At 63.9% G+C, this 24,182-nt stretch overlaps 1 protein-coding gene across 1 annotated transcript; it reads left to right on the top strand.

The window, feature by feature from the left end:
• The first annotated feature begins 9,787 nt into the window (after nucleotides 1–9,787).
• Nucleotides 9,788–13,903, top strand: LOC115274591. Its single transcript, XM_029917995.1, has 5 exons — nucleotides 9,788–9,812; nucleotides 9,903–10,147; nucleotides 11,616–11,726; nucleotides 12,270–12,327; nucleotides 13,428–13,903. The coding sequence occupies exons 1-5, from the start codon at nucleotides 9,788–9,790 to the stop codon at nucleotides 13,901–13,903; spliced, it is 915 nt and encodes a 304-aa protein (XP_029773855.1).
• The last annotated feature ends 10,279 nt before the right edge of the window (nucleotides 13,904–24,182 follow it).

Raw genomic sequence — 24,182 nt, 5'->3', positions numbered from 1 at the left:
GGGGCAGGAGTCCCCCGTGTCCCTGACGTCCTTTCCGCCTCCACCTCCGAGGCCCAGACGGGCTGAGCACCCCCACTTCTCCTGCTTTCCTGACATTTCCTCTCAACCAACACACGTTTTCACTCGGGTGAGTGTGCCTCCCACTGTCAGTGTTTGTGTGTTTTGTGTGTCGTCTCTCTGCCCTCGGCCAGGCCGCTCACACGGCACACACGCCTGGGACACCCGCGGAAGCACCAGCCAACACCGCCCCCCAGACGCAGCCACACCCTTACATTTTATCATTTTTAATGTTTCTTTATTTTTGAGAGAGAGAGGGAGAGACAGAGCACGAGCAGGGGAGGGGCAGAGAGAGAGGGAGACACAGAACCCGAAGCAGCTCCAGGCTCTGAGCGGTCAGCACAGAGCCCCACGAGGGGCTCGAACCCACAAACCGTGAGATCGTGACCTGAGCTGAAGTCGGACACTCAACTGACTGAGCCCCCCAGGTGCCCCGATATTAAGTTTCCTTTAAAAGTAGATTTATTTGGGGCGCCTCAGTGGCTTGATGGCTCAGTCAGTTAAGCATCCGACTTCGGCTCAGGTCATGATCGCACACCTTGTGGGTTCGAGCCCCGCGCCGGGCTCTGTGCTGACAGCTCGGCGCTGGCCAGCCCGAGCCACCGGCACTGATCCCCCGTAACTACGGTCTCGTCGCCTGGAGCAGAGATCAACGTGCCCCAACGCTAATGTGGGCTTCCGGACACTGGGCCGAGGGGTGAGCTGCTCCCCGGACAACGCCGCATCTGAGCCCCACGTCCTGCTGTCGGCCGCCCCCCAGGTCGGAGTACGGCTGTCATTCAACCGACGGCACTTGGGTCAGGCTCCGGAGGGTGGTGGCCGCCACACCCCGTGCTCTCACGCCACATTTGTCCTCTGCTCTCCCCCTGAGATAAATTTACTTATTTCACAAAAATGTTTTGCTGAAAGACACGATTCCTCCTCCTCCTGCGTCCCCGACCCCGCGCTGGGAGTCACAGCCGGAGCAGGCGTGTGCCGCACGTGAGGACTCGGGTCAAGCAGGTGACCAGTGTCTTCCCCGGCCAGGGCAGTGGGGGGACCCCCTGGGTGTGGCCAGCACCGGCCAGCGGGGGAAGACCCTCAGGTCGCCTCTCCCGAAGCTGGGTCCCCTGCTGGCCGCTCCCCTCCATCAGCCCAGATGCCCCCGCTTGCCTTCAGAGTTCATCCGGGTTGGAGCCGCCGTGCACCTGCGGGGCTCTCTCAGTGACATGCTTGCTGGACGGGTCACTGTTCTCACTACGCCTTGTGCTCTTCCCAGTCGGAGCTCAGGAAATGCTGTAGCAGGCGGGGAGGGGGAGGAGGGCATGGGTCCCCCGTCAGTGTCATGATGGCGGAGCCAGTGGACGCCTTGTCCCTGGGGTGCAGGGCACACACGTGACCCATCTCCTTGTCCCCACTGCCTCCCCATTCTGCGGATGAGAAAATCTAGGCAGGTTGTCAAGGGGTGTGTGTCAGGGATGAGGCTTGCAGAAGCCAAGGCGGCCCTGAGCCCCCACCTCACAGACACGGCTCCCAATGGATTCAGGGTCCTGTGCCTGCCCCCCCCGCCGGAGATCCCTGCTGACCGCCTGCGGGCTCCAGGTCACCCGCTCCCCAAGCAGTCCCGACAGACCTGGGGCAGGGTCCGGGGGACAGAGGACAGGGTCTCCCTGGCCTGGAACCTCGGGGGGATGGGAGGACCCCACACAGCTCAGGCCCTCCCTAAGCACCTCCTCCACCTCGGCAGCCCCGGTGAGGGTGCAGAGCCCGGGTGGGGCAAGGGGTGTGCCCGCCCCTCTGGAGGAAGGCCGCTCCCCTGAGGGGGCACCCAGCTGGTGGGAGGACAGCCCTGCAGGTGCGCCGGCCGCCCCACGCCAGGTCCACTCGGCTCCTATGCACACGGATGGTCCAGGCTGACCTGGGTCGTGCTCACAGCCCAAGAGCTGGGCTGCACAGACACCTGTCACCAAGCCCTCCTGCCGGAGGAGAAGAAGTCCGCTCCAGGACCCAGGCAGCCCCCCTTCCCTGGACATTGGACGAGCAGAGTGGGGAGCAGCCTCACTGGCCTGGGAGAAAAGACTGAACACAGTAACTGGCCTTCCCGGCCAGGTGATGGGCATTTCCTCGGGGGGCCTCGTCGGGGGACAGCCGGCGGCCCGAGCATGGACGGCCCTCCTCCAGGAGGCACCTGCCCATCTGGCCCCCGTCAGGTCGTCGGCTCCGTCCCTGGGCCTCTCCAGGGCAGGTGGTAAGGGAGACGGAACGGGCGCCTCCTGTCTGCTCCAGAAACGGGAAGACCCCGGCTGCGCAGAGCCGCCCGCCGTCCGGGGTCTGCAAGCCGGTCCTCGTCAGCACAGAGGGCAGAGCGGGCCCTGAGCCCGGTCACTCTGGCTCCTGAGTTCACAGCCCCGGCCGCCGGGGCGTCCTGCTCTCCCCCGCTCCAGCCTCTCGGGGCCCAGATGAGGAATATCAGCAGGCACCCAAGAGCGGGAGGGATTCGTGTCCGTTCAGGCGTCCGTGCCGCCCTTGAACTTGGCAGGGTGTAACGTTACTGCCCTATGCCCTAGTTTGTGAAGAAAGTGTGGGAGCTCAGGGTTGATGGGGGAGGGTGTCAGCGGGTGGGGTGTCCTCTAGTGTCCTGGCCTGAGGTGTCCCTCTGGAGGTCCCTGTCCCTCCCTAAGAGGGAGGGAGCAGGGCCTTCCGAGAGCTTCCTTGTTTCATGTACTCGAGGGCTTCGAGGACGTGGCTCTGTGACGCGGAATCGTCTGCTGCTGGCCGGGGCCCTGGGAGGAGGAGCCCAGAGCTCTGGAGTGTCGGCGGGGCCCTGTGGCTGCCGGGCAATCGCAGTGCTGGGCGAGGTCTCTGGCGTGCGAGGCCCGGGTGGGTGTTCAGGTACAGAGGTGTGTGCGTGTGCGTGCTGGTGCGAGGCTCCCTCCGCACTGTGCTTGTGGGTGTTTGTGGGGAAGGTGCTGTGGTTTGTTTTGTCTGATTATCTTCACGGAAAGATCTAGGAGCACTCGGGCTGGGCGGTAACATGTCAGCAAATGGTGGGTGGTGTCTGGTCTCCCCCCCCCTCATTGGGTTCTGGCTCTTGGTTTTTACACTGACACAAAGAATTTCATGTTGCACGTGTGTGCATTAGGCATGCAGGGCCTCTCCGGGCGCTCGCGGGGTGCAGTGTGCATCGCACAGGGTGCTTGCTGGGAGTGAGGCCAGATCCGTGGAACTCTGTCCCCTCTTCGTCAGCCGCTGAGTGAAGGGCACGTCCCACGTACCATGGCTGTCCCCAGGGGCTAGGGTTTCTCCTGTTGCTTCGTCCCTCAATTTACCCTGAACGCAGCGCAAGGTGCGGTGCTGCCTCGTCCAGGAGCCATTGTGCAGTGGGGTTGGGGACAGGGACCCATGGGCTGCTTCCTCAGGAGAACACCCGTCCTTGACCTGCAGTTCAGTCTTGGGGGTGTCCTGGCCACGCACATTTGCCCAAGACTGGCTCCCAGTCCCTCCAGCGGAGGGTTTGGAGGAAAAGTCCAGGTGAAAATCATGGGCAACTGTGATTGTTTTCAAGGTTACTGTTCAGGATGACCAAGGCCTGGAACCGAGGCCAGGCTTTCTGGATTCACAATGGGGACACTCAGGGCGGCATGAAATTTTTGAGAAATCTTAATGTAGGACGTCACCCCATTTCAGGAAATACATGCATTGAAATAATACAAGTACATGCAGAGTCCCGGGAGGTGAGAGCGTGTGCCCGGAGCTGGCGGGGGGCTGGGGTGTGCGGGGCTGGGGGCTCGGCTTCCTCGGGCCCCGTGGGGCCAGCGTGGCTCTCTGGAGGGGGGTTCGGGTGGCCACCACCCAGTGGGGGCATCTCTGGGCTCAGCTGCCGGAACAGAGTAGTGTATCCAGTGACTCTCTGGAGGGACAGGTGGGGCACAGCGGCCAGCCCACCGAGTGTCCTGTCTCGTGATCGCCCCGTAGGCCCTCGCCCCCACTGGCTCTGTGCATCCTGGCGTCCTCGCCAGGCCTAATTTACCTGAGAAGCTAGAAGCCTACCCCCCCCCCCCCCGACTGGCAAAAGACGAAGGGACAGGATGGAGCCGGGCCGTTTCTGAGCTGAGCGGGATGTGGGGGCGGTGCTGCGGTGTCCGTGTGAGTCCTGCGGGACCGGCCCGGCCACCGCCCGGGAACCGTGGCCCCGAGGCAGCTGCGTGGTCCCCCGTGGGATGCGCGGTGGCGCAGGGAGCGTTCTGATGAGCCTTGCCCGGAGCCTACTGTCTTCTCTTGTCGCTGTTTTCTGTTTATGTCATTTCCCGTCCTTTCTTAGCTCCCCTGGCAGGCAGAGGAGGAGGTCCGGCTGCTGCTGGGGCCTCGCCCCTGCAGTTCGAGTCCTTCTGTCCCCCTGCGCCCGAGATGCTGTGCGCGTTTGTTCCTCGTGCTGGAGACGCAGAGTCTTTGAGCTTCGGTTTCCGTGTCGGGCGACATCTGGAATTGCAGCCACAGGGAGCCGGGTGCAGAGGAGGCCACCTGCACCCCTGGGGACAAAGGCGGGCAGGGACGTGAGTGTAGGTGACGACCGTGTGCAGAGCAGGGGCGCAGGTGGTGTGTACAGAGTCAGAGCGCGGGCCTGCCGTGTGGAGGGGGAGGAAGGAGGTAAGGGGGGAGTGGCGGGAGGAAGGTGCGCAGACTCCCACCCTGGGGGAGGGCGAGTCGCTGAGTGTCGGACCCGGATGAGGAGGTGTGCCTGCGGGCACCGTGCGCCGTGATGTTTGTCAGGCTGGAGCAGCACTGAACCAGCTTCCAAGGTGCAGATAGGGGCGGCCTTGTGATCCGGATCGGGGGCCTGACTGGATGAGCGGGTGGACTTGCCTGACCCAGACTCGGACCTCCCTGGCCACCTGTGGGGCCGCCCCTGCGGGGAGGGGTGGCTGAGAGCGGACGCACCCCATCTTCAGGCTGTTGTGCCCGAGCGGGAGCAGCGCGGTGGGGGGCCCGCGCGGCAGGGCCCCGGGCAGGTGCGGAGTGGGTGTCTGCGGGCGCTCCCAGGGCGGGGGCCTCCGTGGTTTGGCCCAGAGCACGCTGGGTGCCTGAGCAGCTGACGCTTCCTCCTCCGCCCGCGCGGGCCAGGTGCTGGGGCCGCGGAGCAGGTCCCCCAACGTTGTACCAGGATGATCCTGAAACACGCAGCAAATCAGAGAGGATTTCATGCTAGACGTGCAGATGTCCGCCGCCCAGATTCTGTCATCATGAAGCCAAACTGTGGCCGGGAAGGGGAGACGCTGGGCGAGGGGCTGACGCGTGTCTGAAGAATGCACGGCCCTCGGGTCTGTCGGCCCTCCATGTGCTGACCGTGCGCAAGCCAACTACGGGCGTCTCTGGCCTTCCAGGACCGTGGTGAGCAGGTGCACGGCCCTGACCTTCACAGCCTCCGAGGAGACGCTTCTGGTGGCAGACAAGTCTGGAGACGTTGATTTCCTTTCGGTGTTGGAGCCACAGGGACGCGGCTGGAACTCAGGCATCTTGATGCTGTTGGACGTGGTGTGCCGTGGGGGCGGGTGCCGGGTCCTGCAGCCTCGGGGTCCTGTGTGCTCCCAGGGGTGCCCTTGGTCTTGGCTGTTGTCCCCTCAGGGCTTGTTTTCTGAATCCTGGAGCCGATCCAGGCCGCCTTCCCAGGGCCTTGCCGTCAGTGTGTGTGTTTGTGTGTGTGTGTGTGTGTCTCTCTGTGTCTATCCCTGGTGTGTGTGTGTGTGTGTGTGTGTGTGTTTGTGTGTGTCTATCTCACACACACCAGTGCAACACACATACACACACACACACACCAGGGATAGACACACGCATGCACGCACACACACACACCACACACACCAACAGCAAGGTCCTGGAAAGGCGGCCTGGATCAGCTCCAGGATTCAGAAAACAAGCACCCGAGGGCCAGGACCAGGGGCACCCCTGGGAGCGAGGACCCCGCCTGCTCACACCACAGGCCTTGTGGCCGGAGCCCCTCCCGCCAGGCAGGCCCCCTCAGGCGGGGCGGGGCGGGGCCAGGCCGGGCGGGAGGTGACCCTCTGAGCGGCTGCCTAGGGCCGCAGGACAGGCTCACCCAGGACTTGGCGACACGGTCGGACGTGCAGCACGGGCCCGGGCCTCTGGCTCTCGGGCGGGGAGGGGGCCGGCGGGTCTCGGGCAGGGAGGGGGCCGGCGGGGGCTTCGGGCGGGGCCCCTCTCTAGCTTCCAGCCCAGCGCGGGTCGTGGCGGGGTCGTCGGGTCGGGACCCATCCGGGCTCGGGGCTGCGCTGGCCGAGTTGAACGGCAGCCCCTGGGCCCCTGGAGGCTGTGATGTGACATCTCTGTGTCTCCTCGCGGGCAGCGTCCCCGGCGTCCCCATCGTCCAGCTCCTCCCACTGGCCGGAAGCCGCTTCCCAGGCAGCAGTGACTTTCCAGCCCGGGGTGTGTGACGTCACGTTCAGGGAGGGCCGGGGTCTGTGGGCGCTGCAGGAGCGCCGGGACACCCCCCTTGTGCTCTGAAGTCCGCGGGCGGCCAGCGGCAGGTGAGGTGGCGCGGTGGTCCTGGAAGTGGGGACAGCCAGGTCCACTGCCAGCTGGGTCTTGTCTTGGTGCTGGGGGCTGTGTCCCTGGGGGGCGTGGCCAGAGGGATTGTGATGTGGGTCCAGGTTTGTGATGCGTGCACGGGTGGGGGTGGGGGGCAGGGGGTGCCCCACCCGCCCGCCAGCTCTCAGGTCACGACCCCTGCAGGGCTGGTTCCCAGGGTGGGTGCTGTCATTGGCATGTTTTCCTTGTGATTGTCCTGGTCACACGTCTTTTTTTTTGTTTTTACTTTTAAATGTATATTTTTGAGAGAGAGAGAGAGAGAGAGACAGAGACAGAGCTCTAGTGGGGGAGGAGCAGAGAGAGAGACAGAATCTGAAGCAGGATCCAGGCTCTGAGCTGTCAGCACAGAGCCTGACATGGGGCTTGAACCCAGGAACATGTGCAAACGTGGAACACCCCTGTCCTGGACAGCGTCCTCAGTCAGGGCTGAGAGACGGAGCCCCCTGGCACGGAAGCGGGTGCTTGGTCCTCGTGCCCTCAGAGCAGGGCCGTCCCCCCGTGCGTGGGGGGCACTGGCCGTGCTGCCGTCCGTCACTGCCCTGCTGTCCGGTCCTGGCCTCTCCCCGCAGGACCCTTGCGGGAGAAGCTCCTTGGGCTCCATCCCGTTCCATCTCCCTCTTCCTTCCTTCACTGAGGGCGGTCCTGAAGCACATTCTCTCGTTCCCTGTGAAGCCATTGTTCCAGATTAGAAACATCACCAGGAGACAGCGGAGGCCAGTGTGGTCTTTGCTGGAACTTAATCAGTGGAGCTCAGGAGCAAATCCGAACCCCTGCCGTCCCGCCAGTGTCCCCGCTGGGAACGGGTCCCATCAGGGCGCCAGGGCTCCTGGACTTCGGGGCAGCCCGGCCCTCCGTCCCCGGGTTCCTGCTTCCTCTTTGCTGTTGTGGGTTTTTAGTGAGTTGTGCGTGGTGAGAGACAGAGGTCTGGTGCTCCGCTGGGGGCCGTCCAGGGTTCCCAGCACCGTTCACGGAGGACACTGTCCTTCCAGCGCTGTGCACTCTTGGCTCCTTTCTTGCCAATTAATTGACCACATATGTGTGGATTTGCTTCTGGGCTTCTACTGTTTAGTGGTGTATGGTTTTAGGTTTAGGGTTAGGATTGTGGCATATGACTTTTGGCATTGGTTTATGGCTTTAGGATTCATACTTTTGGGGGACATGCCCTTAGGATTTGGGTGTTTTAGAGTGAGGAGGTGGGAAGAAGAGTGTTACTGGGTTTGAGATGATAAGTTTTTTTAAATTTTTTAACCTTTATTTATTTTTGAGAGACAGAACACAAGCAGGGGAGGGGCAGAGAGAGAGGGGGAGACACAGAATCCAAAGCAGGCTTCAGGCTCCGAGCCATCAGCACAGAGCCCGATGCGGGGCTTAAACCCATGAACTGTGAGATCATGACCTGAGCCGAAGTCAGACGCTTAACTGACTGAGCCCCCCAGGCGCCCTGAGATGAAATATATCTTGTGGGTGAGTGAATGAGAGAGTCATTTGGTGGGTGTTTGTTGGGGGAAGGGTTAGGAGGTTCCACGTGTGATGTGTGGGGAGCTAGTGGGCTCAGAATTTGGAAGGTGACAGTTTAAGGGTGAGTGAGTGAGGGTTTGAGAGGGTAATTGTTTAGGTGAGGGGGTGACAGTACTGGGTGTGGGTTTAGAAGGTTTGGTGGATGATTGCTTATTAGTTGAGAGATTAGAGGGATCAGATGGTAATGGTTTAGGGAAGGAGGGTTTAGGAGATGAAGATAGGAGTTAGGGCGAACCTTGAGTCACTGGACATAATGGTTAAAGTGTTTAGGCTGGTGTGGTGGAAGATCCAGGGAGAATCCAGTTGTCCGTAGGACTCATGAGGAACAGCACTGCAATGAGTAACTGGAGTTTGTGGGTTCCGACCTAGAGGTAGAAGACCTTGTGAGAGCTGAGGTTTAGGATCAGGGTCCATTCTGAATTCAGATACGTGGCTTGCAAATAATTTCTCCCAGTTCGTGGCTTGTCTTTTGGTTCTTTGAACCAGGTTTATCAGGGTAGAAGTTTGAAATTTAAATAGTCCATGTTATCAATTTTCCTCTTTTTTTGGACTGGTCTTTGTATTTGTGTTTTATTGTGTTTAGTGTTTATTTATTTTCAGAGATCTGTGCTGCCTGCAGAGAGCTCAATGTGAAGCTGTTCTCCCGAATCATGAGATCATGACCTGCGTAGAAATCAGGAGTCAGACGCTTACCTGACTGAGCCACCCAGGTGCTGCTTGTTTTTGCATTTTTATCTTATTTTATTTTTATTTTATTTTATTTATTTATTTATTTATTTATTTATTTATTTATTTATTTATTTATTTATTTATTTATTTTTGGCGCAAAAAGGTGATTTTATTAAAGCACAGGGACAGGACCCGTGGGCAGGAAGAGCTGCCCCTTATGTTTGCATTTTAAAGTTATCTACAGCTTCCAGTGACTTGCGGAGCAGGTTGTGAAGTGTGTGTGTACATTTCACATGGTTTCCATATGTTCCTTGACTCTTTTGGGCCAAGTTCGGGGATAGTGGGCTCCACTTCACGTTCAATTTCCAAAATGTAATGGATTCAGCAGGCGGCCAGGAGGGGGCGCTGCCTCCACGGAGCTGGGAGCCCAACGTGCCTGCGCTACCGCCACCGCCTGCAGGGGGCGCCCGAGCCCCGTTCCCTGCGCCGGCCTCCTGTGTGACAGGCGCTCCACTTTGTCAGGTGCCGCTGTGGGGGCTTCCAGAGGAGGCGGCGCGGCGTCCACACCGACAAGAACCTGGCCTCCGCAGGACCCAACGTGGAGGATTCGGGAGGGTGTGGCCCAAGTGCACAGGGAGAAGGACGCGGTCTCCTCAGTGGACCCCCTCGTGGACCCCCTGGGTGTGGCCAGCACCGGCCAGCGGGGAAAGACCCTCAGGTCGCCTCTCCTGAAGCTGGGTCCCCTGCTGGCCGCTCCCCTCCATCAGCCCAGATGCCCCCGCTCACCTTCAGAGTTCATCCGGGTCGGAGCCGCCGTGCACCTGCCGGGCTCTCTCAGTGACATGCTTGCTGGACGGGTCACTGTTCTCACTACGGTCCGCCTGTGTCCGACTGGGAGCTCAGGAAATGCTGTGGAGGACAGGGGAGGGGAAGGAGGGTGGGGAGGGGGAGGGGGGAGGGCATGGGTCCCCATCAGTGTCATGATGGTAGTGCCAGTGGACACCTTGTCCCTGGGGTGCAGGGCACACACGTGACCTATCTCCTTGTCCCCACTGCCTCCCCATTCTGTGGATGAGAAAACCGAGGCAAGCTGTCAAGGTGTGTCAGGGATGCACACGGATTGTCCAGGCTGACCCGGGTCGTGCTCACAGCACAAGAGCTGGGCCACGGAGACACCTGTCACCAAGCCCTCCTGCCGGAGAAGAAGCAGCTCCAGGACCCAGGCAGCCCACCTTCCCTGGACATTGGACGGGCAGAGGGGGGAGCAGCCTCGCCGGCCTGGGAGAAAAGACTGTACACAGTGACCAGCCTTCCCAGCCAGGTGATGGGCATTTCCTCGGGGGGCCTCGTCAGGGGATGGCCGGTGGCCCCAGCGTGGACAGCCCTCCTCCAGGAGGCACCTGTCCATCTGGCCCCCTTCAGGTCGTCGGCTTGGTCTCTGGGCCTCTCCAGGCCAGATGACAAGGGAGACAGAACGGGCGCCTCCTGTCTGCTCCAGAAACGGGAAGACCCCGGCTGCGCAGAGCCGCCCGCCGGCCGGGGGTCTGGGAGGCCCCGGCGTGCTTCCCCCCACTCCCGGCACGAACCACAGAAGATTCTGGAGGACGGGGTCCCCTCACCCACCCCCAACCTCAGCCAGGGTCCGGCGACCCCAGGGACTGAAGGCATGCTCGATAGCATCTGTCCACTCCGCGTGCCCACCAGGGACCTGCTGCGGGCCCCACCGGCCCCCAGGCCACTGGGGGCGGGGCTGTGTCTGAGCTCTCGGCAGCCGGGCGGAGCCCCCTGCCCCCCTCCCCATGCTGGCCGTGCAGGGTGGGCCCCGCTTTCTCGGCAGACGCTCTGCTGTTGAGCATCATTATTGGACACTTGGAGTAATATGTTCCGGGAAGTTCCACAGCTATATTTAGCCTGGCGGTGCTCATGCAGCCTCGTCTCCCCGACCTGCTCCCTAAGGGGAGGGCCAGGCCCCACCCTCACGTGAAGGCCAGAGCCAGGCCCCCTCGCAGGGCCCTCCCCCTGCAGACCCCGTGTGTCCTCAGTTTTCCTGCTGGGAGGGGGACATGGGCACAGGCTGGGGTCTTGCCCTGGGAAGGCGAGGGGGACCCATTTCACACACTGGGGGAGTGGGCCTGGACCCCGGTTAACACCGGTGCTCGGCCACAGACCCTTGTTGGCAGAGGCACAGGGAGCCCAGACCGGGGAGGGCATGGAAGCCGGGGCTGCAGGCAGCCAGCAGCTGTGGTGACCCGTCCCTCTGGTCCCCGCTCCAGGCTCCCAGGCAATGACTTAGGGAGCTGCATCAGGCCTGTGCCTCAGCCTCTTCATAAGGAATCAGACTCCCTCCTGGGCCCCCCGCCCCAGGCCAGACAGCCCCCAACCATCCTGCCAAAGCGGGGAAGGCTCGGAGCCGCCCTGCATGGCATGGACCCCTGGCCCCACAGGCTCTCTCCCTGTGCTCGTCCCCCTCCTGTGAGCCCGCGGGGCAGGGGCTTGTCCACCAGCCTGTCCACTCCCGCCCCTGCACCCACACACACCAAGGTCCACATCAGGGCCAGGCCCGGGAGCCCCAGGAATGCCCATCCAGGAGCAGGGCTGGTGCCCAGGCAGAGGGGATCTGGGGGAGGGGGCGGCCCTGTCCACCTTTAGAAACAAGAACTAGAAACGCTCCTTCCCGAGGGCAAGAAACAGAGCCCTCGTTGAGGAGGAGGACAGAGAGTCGGGTGCTGGGTCCTTAGAGCAAGCCCTGCGGCCCCCGCAGCCGTGGCCTCTCCATGTCCCTGCTCCAGGCTCCCACTGCTGCTGTGTGTCCTCCAGAAAAGTGCCGCTGGCCCCAGAGGCCCGGCCCAGCACCCGCTGCCCTGGGAGGACCCTCTGGTCACCACACCCACGGTGGCCAGGTGAGCTCAGAACCCGAACCTCACAAGATTCTCCAGTGCCCGAGCAAAGGTGCCCAGGGATAGAGCTCCAGGGGGAGAGAGCGCAGCCCGGGAGAGCTTCCTGGAGGCAGGGACGCCTGGAAGGGACAGCAAAGAGAAAAGGAGTCAGGCCTTGAGGACCTAGAAAAGACTAGGAGTGACACTCAAGGGGAGGGGTGGGAGGAAAAGAAAGGGGAGGCAGAGCAAGGTGGCCTCACCACGAATTGCCCCTCAGGAAGGCAGGTGGGGGTGGGGTACAGCGGAAGTGGCCGGCAGGGGGCGCTGCCTGCCCAGGGGGCCTGCGGGGGTGGCGGCAGGTGGGCGCATCCATGGCTCCTGAGAGGCCAGACCCCTGGGAGGGCTCCGCAGGGCGGGCAGTCACATTGTCCCTCCTGCCCCAGCCCGGGACCAGGGGGGACATGCAGGCTCCGGATAACAAATGATCCCACCACACTGCACCAGCCACTGTCCTCCAGCAGCCCGGCGGAGGCAGGTGGGGAGACTCCTACCAGCCTCTCTTTGCAGATGGGGAAACTGAGGCATGGCGAGGCTCAAGGCACCGCCCGAGCCCAGCAGGAAGGAAGTACGGTTTGAGTGGTCTCTTGCTCCCAAGTCCATGTCCCCAGATCAGTCCCTGCCGCCCCCAGGAGCACACGGGGTGGGGGTCTAGGGCAGACCCCGTGCCCTGGCAGGAGCACCGATTACTTCCCCCGGGAGAAGCACCGGCAGGCTGGATGCCTGTGGCCCTGAGCTTGGCCCCTGACACTGGGCTCGTTTCCTTCCCTCCACCTGTAACATGGGGAGCAGATGACCAAGGAACCCCACAACCCTGTCAGTCCCCATGCTCCCCTGCTCCCTACCCTCGGACTCAGTTTCCCCAGTGGTGAAGGCTGCAGGGAGCAGTGGGTGCAGCCTGGGCAAGGGCTCCAGGGAGCACAGCTGGGCCGCTAAGCCTGTCACCCCAGCTTTATGGCTGGGTGAGCCCACAGTCACTGTGGTTACAGGTCAGGCCGTGCACACCTCCCAGGCGCCCCGACTGCCAAGGCAAGCCCTCCCCCCCACCCCCACTGCAGTTAGGGTGCAGCCAAAGGCCAGGGCGCTCTGTGCTGGAAACACCCTCTCCGGGGCACCGTGGGCCAGGCTCAAAGTCCAGAGCTGCCTCTCACTGGGCCAGGACACCTGTCTCCGGGGCGCCAGCAAGGGCAGAGCCCAAGACTCGGGGCCCAAGGGGTCCAAAAGGCCTGGACCCCAAACATTTAGGCCACGTCAGGACACTGAGGGGCGTTGAGCCCCCGCACTCACGGTGGGGGGTAGAGGTAGAGCAAGTCTGAGGTGCCCTTCCTCCCCCGTGCAAGGGCCCGGTGGTGAGGGCAGAAGCAGGCCTTCCAGAAAGCGCTCTGGAGGCTTCTGGGAGAACACCTGCTCAGAGCCGTCCCCAGCAAGCCTGGCCGGGGCTCACCACGCCCCCAGTTCTCGCAGCCCGGCTGCCGGGAGCCAGAGGCGACACCCGGAGAAGCTCCGGGGGCGACCCGAGCCCAGTGTCCCACGTCCCGCCGGACACGCCGCGCAGCTGCGAGAAAGCCCGTGGCCGGCAGCACGTGTGGTGGGCGGGGAGGGCGGGCACGCTCCTGGGGCGGGGCTCACGTGTGCCCCACACACACCGAATCCGTGCCCTTTCCGCAGACGACGTGGCGTTTGTGCAGGAGGGCGGGTGCGCCGGGAGCGAGGAGGCCCTGGGGTTTCTGGGAGCCTGCGGGAAGGAGGGTGAAAGGCCTTCAGTTTCCCTTCAGAAGCAGCACCGGCTCAGCGGCCGGTGTGGACGAGGGCTCCATGTGCAGCTCAAAAGACAAGGCGAAAGGAAAGCCTACGACAGCTGTGCTTTGAGCAGAAGAAAAATAAATCACAGCGGACTCTTCCCTCCACGGCTCCTTCCCGCCATCTTTCGACGGAACCCCTGCTTCTCCGCCTGGGCCCTCCCCGCCGTCGGGCACCCCGGGTCCAAACACGCTCACACAGCGGCCACTTTCCATGGGCCTCAAGACCCTTCTTACCACCCCATCTGTTCCCTCTGCCCTGAAACCCTTCCCACGCATGTCATTCAGCAAACTTCTACTCATACCTCAAAGCCCTGCCCAGATGTGGGGGCACTCAGGCTGTGACATCGTCACCCTACTGATCAGCAGGGTTGACGCGGCTGACCTGGCTGGCCGTCCAGGCCTCCCCTCCCCCCTCCCGCCCCAGGTGCGTCCCTGGCGAAGCTGCACACTCGCTCCAAGGGGCTGACCTTCCCCAACAGAGGAGGACCATCTGGAGGTCAAGGGTATACAGTAGCTTTGCTCGCCCGCTAGATCCTCCAAACCAGCCCTCAGAGCCCAAGTGCCCTTCCTCCTCGGGGCTGACGGGCACACTCGGTGGTGGGTAAGCTCCTCGCGGAGGCGGGGGTGCCAGGGGCCTCTTCTCCCTGCTGCGCCCCACGCTGGCCCGGCTGCACGGTGTTTCCAGGACTGATGGAGGGAGTTGTCCCCGTTGGGCTCTTGGTGTTCGATGATGATGATGATGATTGAGCTCGTCTCCCCCCTGGTGTCCCCGGAGCTTGGGGCTCATCACCCCCACTTCTCAGATGAGGAAGCCAAGGCGCCCGGGGTGCCCTAAACAAACGAAAGAAGAGCCGGGCCGTCCTGGGCCGTGCTGGGCCGTGCTGGGCCGTGCTGGGCCGTGCTGGACCGAGCTGGACTGTGCTCCTGGTGGCTCTTTTGGAGGCTGGACACAAAGCACGCATGCTCAAAACCAAAGCTGAGGTCACTTCCCAGTGACCCCCAAGGTCTCCTGGCCAACCGACGGGTGGCCACCAGGGTGGTGTGGCTCGGGGCCAGGGCTAGGAAGTGGGCAGTGAGAGCAAGCGCCCCCAGCTCCGCCTGGGGGAGGGGAAGGCGCTGAGAGACAACGCCAGACGGCCCAAGGTGGTGTTTTCTTCTTCCGGGTCTGCGACTTTGACCTGACTTTGACCTGACATCCCTCAGAAGGGAGGGCCAGGCTGGCGCCAACCCCAGGATGCCGTCAGCCGTGTGGGGGCCGGAGTTTGGAGCAAGGGGGGGGGGCGGTCAGGAGGCTGGAGACGGCTTGCCTCCCGTGCAAACTCAGGCTGGTTCTCCCCTCTCTGAGTCGGGCCTCTGCAACCCCAGCGCCTGTGCCTACTAACGTCTGTGGGTTCCTGGCACGCCGACTTCTTCCCAGGATCCCGACGGCACCCGGTCCCGGCCTGGAGCCTGAGGACACTGGAAACTAGGCTCCTCAGCCCCGGGCTGTCCCCAGCGGTGAGGCCGCGGCATCGGCGAGCTGGGAGACCTCCGCAGACAGGCCCTGTGCCCCCGGGAGCCATGTCCCCGCCACAGGAGCCTCCTCACGCCCCCCCAGGACCCGAGTCCAATGGAGGAAAGCCCGCCTCCCCTCCCCCACCGCCATCCCCACCACCCACAGGGGCCAGGAGGGAGGCGCTAATGCTCTCCCTAGACCAGAGGATCACATGGCCAGATAAGCCCCAGGAGGCTCTGGCCAGAGCGGCCACGTTCATCAGACGGCAGAGCCAACAGAGGAAAATGCCGCAGCGGGGCTGGGCAGCACCCCACGCCTGCCCCCGGCTCCGCGCATCCTCCTCCTCCCCCGGCTGCCCCCTGTCCCTACAGGGGGCCGCAGGCTGGTCTCCAGGAGAAACAGCCTCCCTGAATCAACGGAGCAAATTCGCCAGCTGTCAGCCACCGCGGGACCGGCAGCCCCGCAAGTGGGGAAGGCGTGAATAGTCTTCTGTGGAGAAACCGGAAGGCGCTCAGAGGAGGCTGCTGTGTGGACGGGCTCACGAGGCCCAGCACGTCCTGCAGCCCATGGACAGGACCTGCCTACCCAGGAAGGTGCCCGCCCCCGGCACCCCAGGCACCCCCCCCCCCCCCCGCCCTGGGCACCCCACCCTCCCCCCCTGCCCCAGGCACCCCACCCCTCCCCCCACCCGTTCCGAGACACAGTCTCCTTGGCCAGGAAAGTTCTCGTGGGGCTGCTCCTGACTCCACACGCTCTGAGCGCAGCCCCTCGCCCGCCAGGCCCACAGAGAACAAGGCACAGCCGTCCTCGCAGCGGGGACCGGGGCGAGGCTGCGCCAGTGTGCCAGACAGAAGTGTCGCGCGTGTCTTAGTGCTTAGTCCGGCACCGCTCGGAGCGCTCTGGGACCCGAGTCCTGGGCAGTGTCGCTCCGCAGGGACCTCCCCGCCACCATCTGGAGCACACAGGCTTCTCCTCGGCTCTGTGATGTGTCAAAGGTTGAGGCAGAAAGTCCTCCCAAATGTAATCTTTTTTTTGTTTAAGTTTATTCGTTTATTTTGAGAGAGACAGAGGGAGTGGGAGTGGGAGAGGGCCAGAGAGCGAGAGAGGGAGAGAGGAAAACCCAAGCAGGCTCCACACTGCCAGCACAGAGCCTGATGCAGGGCTCGAACCCACGAACCTCAAGATCATGCCCTGAGCTGAAACCAAGAGTCAAACACCTAACCGACTGAGCCCCCCAGGCGCCCCCAACTCTGACTCTTTACCCCCAGAGCCCCCTCCAAGGAATGGCTCTCAAGTCCCACGAGCTTGTTTTGAGAAACCTGTTCTATGACTTCCATTCACCCAAGCCTCTACAAGCTCTGTCCCCGCTGGAGTCCGAGAGCGCTCCAGGTCATCCCTAAACCTGCCAACCTCGGGACGGCTTGCTCTCGGAGCCATCAAGAAGCCCCCACCGGTGGGTAACACCACCGAGGGAGGGGCTAACGTTTACACCCGCCGGCAGAGAAGCCGCTCCACGACCTAACGTTACAAGTAATCCCAGGTGTGCATTTCACGTGCGCCTTCGGCGGCAGACGCACGCGGGCAGGTGCCCGAGCCGCCCACCCCCCGCTGGTGTTGCCCGTCTTGCGGATGAAGAACCCGCGGTTGGTACCGGCCCTGCTGAGACCCACAGGCCCATCAGCAACGAGTCTCCGGTGCCCAGGTCCAGTGACCATCAGCAGTGACCGCCCTGTGTGGGGTCTGGACCAGGAGTCGGCCGCGGAGGGACTGTGCAGGGACACCCCGAGACAGGAGAGAGAGGTGGGGTCTGCAGCCACTGGGGGTGCCCTGGTTCTGAAGGAAAACCCCCCATACCCGGGGCAAGTGTGCCCGGTGTCGTCAGAGCCCAGTGTGGGGTTCTGTTTACCAGGACAGAACACATCTGGATTTTTACGTGTCTTTCCCATTTTTCAAGCAGAGTGGAGCAGGGCCAATCCAATGATCTCTGCAGCAGGAGCCGCGGGCAGGGTGCACAGCTGTGCCAGGGACGGGGCGGGCACTCCTCGGCCTCGGGCAGGACTCCCTGCAGCCTCTCCCAGGAATGGATGTGGCCACCTGCCAGGACCCCTCCAAGCCCTCGCCCCTGGGCTGGCTGCTGAGGGTCTCCCGTAGGCATGTGGCCTCTGGCTGTGGGGGGCAGGGCGGAGGGATGCCTTTTTCTGCGGCCCCAGAGGGACAAGGAGGGGCGGGGCTGCCCGGGGTCTGCGGCCGCTTCTGGCGCCTCCCTGTCAGCGCGGGCAGCTCCTCCAGCCCCAGATGCCAGCGGCCCCTTATCTGCTCTTCACAGGCAGGCGAGCCGGGGCAGGGGCCGTGGGCCGCCCGCGTCTGCATCATCCGGAGACGAGAGCCGCTGGTCTTCTCTGCGACGATCCATCTGCAGAAACGTTCTGGCGGCGGCGGGGGCTTCTCCATGTGCGGACGGGGCTGGCAGACTCCGGCGGAGCCGCAAAGGCAGGCGCCGGCAGGACGGGGTGGATTTGGGGCTGGGGCGAGGCGGCCGCCCCTGGATCAGCCTGGAGGGGCCTCCACCACCCTGCCCACCTGCTCTCCCAACCGAGAGGCCGCTGGCCAAAGCTGGACGGCCGAACACGCTGGGAGCCTCCCCGGGGAGCTCTGGGCGGCACTGGACCCACAGACTGGGAGGAGCGGGCACCGCTGATCTGCGAGGCCTCCCTCAGCCCCGGACCAGCAGAGAGACGTCTTCCCACCCTGCCCCCCCCCCCCCCCGACCCAGGGCCTTGCAGACAGCGGGGCCAGGGCCCCTGTGGGCACCTGCTCCTTTCCTGACAACGTGCCCCGCAGCACATCGGGGGAGATGAGGCCCGGAAACCACAGGACCCGCAAGGGACAGAGCAGCCACATTCCTGGACGGACTGACCGGCCCCCCAGGTCTCAGAGCTGCCTGGGGAGGCTGTCCCCTGACCCAGCCTTCAGGAGGAGGCGAGCCGGGACACAGCTGCCCCTCTTCCCAGGAACGGGACCCCAGACACGGAGCCCGAGGAGCGGGGCTGGACCTGACCCCCTCCTAGGGGACACCAACTCCTCCATCGAAACTGTGCCCTGCAGCAGCCCCCAAACGCGGCCACACGCAGGCGAGGCCCCTGGGGTGCACCAGACGGCAGCTCCAGGCCACCCTCCCAGTGGGTCTGCCCCTCAACTCTCTGCTGCCTGTGCCGCCTCTGGAAGCCCCCAGAGCAGGGGACGTGGCTGACATGCTGCACGAGGCCCCTACAGGGCTGCCCGGTGCCCGGTCACTGAGGGGGGGGGGGGCGTCTACCTCCCAGAAGGAGGCTTCCGCTAAAGCCACGCTCAGGCCTTCCGTGGCCCGGGGACCTTGCCAGCACCGCGTCAGGGAGCTCCAGGGCCCAGGCGGTCAACCTGGAGGTTGGCGTCCCCGCCAGCTGCCCACTCGGAGAGACCAGACCCGGGGCTACTCTGGGCGCAGCCATGGCGGACCGGAAATGCCCCGTCAGACGGGGGCCCAGGACGGACTCCGGGTGGGGGGCCGGCCAGAAAGGCAAGAGTTTCCTCCTCACCGTCAAGGCATCTGTGGGCACCAAACACCTGGAGCTCACGCGGGGAGCGCACGTGTGCCCGAGGCATGGTGCCCCCTGTGGCCCCTGTGCCCTCGCTCCCGGAGCCCCGGGGCCTCAGAGAGCCACCCCACACCTGTGCGCAGAGAGCCCCCGGGGCACCTCGGACCCCCTTCCCCGGGAAGAACTCTGCGAGCTGACATGCAGGAGGCGTGGGGGGTCAAGGCCGCTTCCACTGGCCCCCACAGGGCTCTCCCCCACCTCAGGGTCCCCCCCCACACACAGGGTTCCCCCCCACAAGGCTCCCCCCGTGGGGTCCCCCCAACAGGCCCCTGTCACCCATGGGGCACCCTCAGCCAAACCAGACAAGCGTCACCTATTTCCCAGTGCATTTGCATTTCCTTACACTCCGATTTGTTCATCGTGGGAAATATGGAAAGTGCAAAAAATTTCAAGAGTCGAAATAAAAGGTGTGCAGGGAACCCTTTACCAACTCTGGGTCGTCAGCGGGTCCTCTGCTGCCGGCTGCGGGGGGCTGATGGCGTCAGACACCCCCACCCGAGTCCGTCCGCTGAGCAGACACAGCGGGAACACCGTAAACTTCTGCTCAGGAAGCCCAGCGTCCTGCTGATGGGGGGGTGCCGGAGGGGGGATCCTGGACTGTCCCCCCCACGCCCCCCACAGGCCCTGGAGGGAGAGTGCAGAAGCGCCCAGGGGACCTCAGCCCAGGGTGACGCTGTGACCGGTCCCGGGGACCCCTACAGGGAGCCGTGTCAGAAAGGAGAGGGGAGGCTGGCAGGGGGAATATTCTGAGAGCTTCACTCAAATGCACAGTTGCAGCCAGCAAAGTAGACCGTGTGCCCAGCGGTAAGCGGCCCTCTCCCCTGCCCACCCCTGGCGCCATCGGACTGGCCTCAGAGGGGCATCTGGGAGGTCCCGGAAGTCCCCTTGTGGGGGACAGGCCAGGCCGGTGGTGCGGACTCGCCCTGTGGAGCCCGAGCCCCTCAGAGCCTCACAGGGGGTTAATCCCCACCCCAACCCCTACCCATCCAGGCCCCTCCCAACACACCCCCACCTCTGGAGGCGGAGCCCGCACTTACACCCTGCAGGCAGAGTGGCAGGTGGCCTGAGGGCCCCCAGCCACCCATTCACAAAGGGCAGGGCCTGCCTGAGTCCCTCCCCGGCTGTGTGGGGGCCACACTCTCCCCCCAGCAGAATTCCCAAGCCCCCAACCATCTGTGGCCATGTTTTGCCTCTAAGTGTGTTCTGGGTGCCCTGCACCCGTTTCCCCCGGATGACAGCCCCGCAGGGACCTGGAGGGACAAGCGCCCTTGGGGGGGCGGGGACTTCATGCAAAGGAAACAGAGGTTGGGGGTCACAAACAAGGATCCTGCATTCTGACCCACTTGGGGTGAAACCACGGTCTGGGGGGACTGGGGGGACTGGGGGTCTGGCCCTGGACGGGGGAGCCTCGGGCCGGGCCACGGCGGCACTTTTAAGTCAGGCGCTGCGATTCCTCGGGACTGTATGGTTTCGTCTTCATCTGCTCCGGCAAAGCCAGGGACACGCGGCCTGGCTCGGGGGTCCCCGGAGCCACACGATCGTCTTCGAGCTCGGGCTGGCGGCTGATCTGACAGGTGGCCGGCCGGCTCCGAGGCCGCAGGAGAGCCAGGCTGTTCCATTGCCCACGGGGCAGCCCGGTTTCCAGCCCGGAGCTGACGCCACGCTCGCTGAAGTAACTGACACCGAGAGGTGGGGCCTGGCCCTCCGGCCGACCCACTAGGGCTCAGGCCCAGGAAGCCGGAGCCCCTGGCATCCCGGTCCCTCCCGCCCGAGGGCCAGGTCCTGTGCTCCCCTGGGCCCTGCCCGTCCGCCGCCCCTGCTCCTGCACCGAGGCTCCAGCATGCCCTCCCTCGTGGGCGCTGCTCGCGGAGCTCCCAGGCCTGGAAGCCGGTCGCAAGCATCTTGTCATGTGACAGGACACTTGCCAAAGCCACGGGCACACGGCACACTCCCCTCCAACCAGGAGATGGGCCCCTCGGAGGGTGATTACATCTCCCCGAAAAGAAAACAAACCCGCTTTAAGTCCGTCCCCAGAGGCCCCTCCCCGGGCGGGGTGTCCGGTGGGCTGGCCCGCCGGCCTTCATGCAGGGGACGTCAGGAAGGGGCTTTGAAACCGGATTAGGTTACAACCCGATCCCGCGGCCGGCCGTGCACTGTTTTCCTTTCCTGCTCCCCTTTTCCCGGCCACCCGCTCGAGGCCCCTCCGGGTCATCCGCAGCGCAGGCTCTTTGCAAGGCCTGGCTTCTCCTGCCAGCCCCGGCCTGAGTGTGTGCGGGGGGCGGGGGGGATGATGAGGCCCCTCCAAGAGCCGCCTGTCCCTGCGTGGGCCGACAGGGTGACCCGAGTGTCTCTGGGGACAGGGGCTCCAGACCCGCCTCCGACTCTGCCCACCCCAGGGCCTGGGACTAGTCTTTCTGCGTAGGCCTCAGTTTTTTCATCTATAAAATGGGAGTGAGAACCCCCCACTCCCCGGATGGCCATGAGCTTTAAAACAATTAAAACCCCCATCCCAGGCCCAGGCAGGCCCTGGGGAGGTCCTGGGGGGGGACATGCCCCCCAGCTACACGGCCCCACCCCCAGCAGTGGCTGCCCCGTCCCGGCGCGGGGCACAGGGGCACAGGCCAGTGGGGCAGGCAGGCCCAGGCCGGCCTGGTGTTCTTGAGCTCGGGGCACCCTAACGACAGAGTAGAGCCCTCCGCTTCCCCTGGCCTCACTGGACTCTCTCGCCCTAGGGCGCCCCAGCCCCTCCCAGGCCTGCCCCGGGAGGCCCCATCCTCCCTGACCTCTCCCTGAGCTCTGTGGCTCCAGGTTGTGGTTGTTAGGAAGCCCTGCACCTCAGTCCCCCAAGGGGCAGCTCTGAGGCTCAGGGGGGCAGCCCCCAGGTCACAGCTTTGCAAGGGAGGAGCCTGGGGAAAGAGGGGCCCACTCAGAGGACAGGGAAGGGGGCTTTGATCTGGCTTTTCCCCACCCTGGAAGGAGGGGCCTCGGGCTTACTCTGAGTTCCCAGGACCCCCACCCCCAGGCCTCCTTCCTTTAACCGCCGCCCACCACACGTGAAGGGGGCAAGGGACTTGGGTTCAAGCAAGGCCAGGCTCCTTCCCACTCCTGTGGGGGACGCCACCTGGGGCCCAGTTCCTAGGCACCACGCCCTCCCCGGGGCTGGACAGACAGCTGCCCGGGCCATCGATAAGCCAGCGTGTGCAGGGCGGGAACTTGGCCAGGGAAGGGGACGGATGAGGCCCCCCGCTCTGGGTGAGCCAAGGCCTGGGTCCCTCCTGGGAGCAGGGCTGGAAGCCCTGACCGCCCCTCTCCCCCCAAACAATGGAGACTCTTTTCTATTCTGTCAGTGTACGTGTTTGAGCTAGGCGGATTCCTGAGCTCTGGGGCTGGGGGGAGGCAGCCGCTGGGCCAGCGGAACCCCAGAGCCCAGCAGGCCGGGGAGCCGCCCCCCCGCCCTGTCCCCTGCCTGCTCGTGGCCATTCTGCCCTGGGGATCCTGACCCCTGAACACAGCTCCTCAGAGCCCTGGAGGAGGAGCTCTGCCTGGTCACCAGGGGCTCAACGGGCCAACCCTCTTCCCTTGGTGACGTCCCCATGTCAGAGATGTGTCCCCCTCCAGCCACCCTGACTAGGTCACAGAGACGGAAGCCGGGGGAGGGGCAGGGGGTGGAGGAGACACTCATGGCTGACTTCTGGGGCCGAAATGTCTTCCTGGTTCTCCCTGGCTCTGCTCTCGGGGCTGCACGGTCTCTCCCCGGCTGCAGCTGCGATTCTGGGGCCCCAGGGCTCTGCCCCCCCCACCTAGTTTCCCTCCGCACCAGCCCAGGGCCTGCAGTGTCTCTCCTGGGGCAGCCCCTGCATCCCACTAACTCCTCCCAAAGCCAGGGTGAGGGGAGGCACTACACTGCAGATGAGCAGAGGTACAGGGAGGAAAGCAATTCACCCAAGGTCACACGACCTTGAGATGGCAACGTGGAGCCCCGAAGATCTGACCGCTTCACATTCACGCTGGGACCTGCTGGCCCCGACACTCTCCTGGAGGCTCAGCGTCTTCTGAGGAGGCCAGACAGGAACTCGGCCAACTGACCGCAGAGCACAGTGAGGCACTAGGGAGGGGAGAGAGCAATGTTTCAGGGAAAGTGACAGGCTGAAGGGGATTTGCAAGCTGGGCCTTGACGGTTGTGTAGGAGTTCATCAGTAGAAAAGAGCAAAGGAAGGGTCCTCCACATTGAGGAGCAGAATGGACAAAGGCTTAAGGGAGAGGCAGGCTTGCAGCTGGAGGGGCTGGGTGGGGGAAGTCCTGGCAAACTGGGGCGCCTGTCTCCGTCCCGAGGGGGGGCAGCTGCACAGAAGTTCTTTCTTGGGGGAGGCTGGGCAAGGCAAGGCTGGGGTGAGACCTAGGCTTTGCGGTTTGGGCTGAGACCCCTTCCTTTTTGGTTCAAGCAGAAGAGATCTGTGAAGATGACAGATGCTGATACAGACAGCCGCCACCCCCACCCCCCCACCCCTGTGGCTGCGCCCTGAGGCTGGTGAGGGCAGCAGGAGGTCCAGCCCCACCCCCAGGGGGCTGTTGCCCCAGGACTGCCCGGGAGGCAGCACAGCCCGGTTTGGGGTACAGGGAGCAAGCTCCCTGTGGGAGACCAGGATTTAGAGGCAGCTCCTGCCGCCCTCACCCCTGCCTCTCTTGTCTCTACGAAGAAGAGTCTTCGGCTTCTGTGACGAATTCAGGTCCACTTTAGAGATTTGTGAATATAGAAAAAGCAACTGGAGTCGGCCTCCCTCATGAGAGGGCGCATTTATTTGTATTACCTGGCTTAATTATTCGCCGGCTGACCTTAGGCACGCCAGCCCACCTGTCTGTGGCTCGTTTGCCGATTCGTAACGGGAATAATAACCACACCATCTCCATCGGAGGCCGGCGCGAGAACGGAGAGGAAGCAGCACAGACGAAGCGCACGGCCACTGATGCTGGGGTTTGCCGCTCAAGCATGGCTGGCAGCTCGTTCTGGTGCAGGGGCGCGCCCCTCCCCCACAGCCCCGGGCTCCCAGACTCGTGGGGGATCTTCCCTTCTCCGGACCTTTCTTTGGGTTGCGGGGGTGATGCCTCCCTAGTCTCCCCTTTCTTCACCGCCAGGGGCGCTGGCGGGCCATTGTCCACTTTCTCAGTGACCCAGGCTCTGAGGGCGGGAGCAGTGGGGCTTGACCTGCTGCGGGCCCTCCAGCACTGCGAGGCGCCCCCCCCACCCGCACAGCCAGCTTCCAGGACCCTGAGCAGCACGGGGTCACCCTTCCGTCCTTGGGGGGCCCACTTTGAAAGAGTTGAAAGAGGGAAAGACAGATCCACTGGCGAAGTCTAGAGAGAAATGGGGAAAGGTGGCCCCGGTTCAGATGGTGGGGGGAGAGCGGGCACCACAGGAGTCCATCCCAGCAGGTGGATGGGCACTCTAAGGGGTGGAGGGGGAGGGGAGGGGGGAGGGGTGAAGAGGTGAGGG

The sequence above is a fragment of the Suricata suricatta genome, chromosome 12 (genome assembly GCF_006229205.1).
Source record: "Suricata suricatta isolate VVHF042 chromosome 12, meerkat_22Aug2017_6uvM2_HiC, whole genome shotgun sequence".
NCBI classification, from domain to species: domain Eukaryota; kingdom Metazoa; phylum Chordata; class Mammalia; order Carnivora; family Herpestidae; genus Suricata; species Suricata suricatta.
This window is presented reverse-complemented; position numbering and strand designations above follow the sequence as displayed.

Coding starts and splice junctions, on each gene's coding strand:
- LOC115274591 (XM_029917995.1), top strand. CDS start 9,788: ATGGGTCCCCATCAGTGTCATGATG. Junction 9,813..9,902: donor TCCCCATCAGTGTCATGATG/GTAGTGCCAGTG, acceptor TCTGTGGATGAG/AAAACCGAGGCAAGCTGTCA. Junction 12,328..13,427: donor CCGAGCCCAGCAGGAAGGAA/GTACGGTTTGAG, acceptor CCCTTTCCGCAG/ACGACGTGGCGTTTGTGCAG.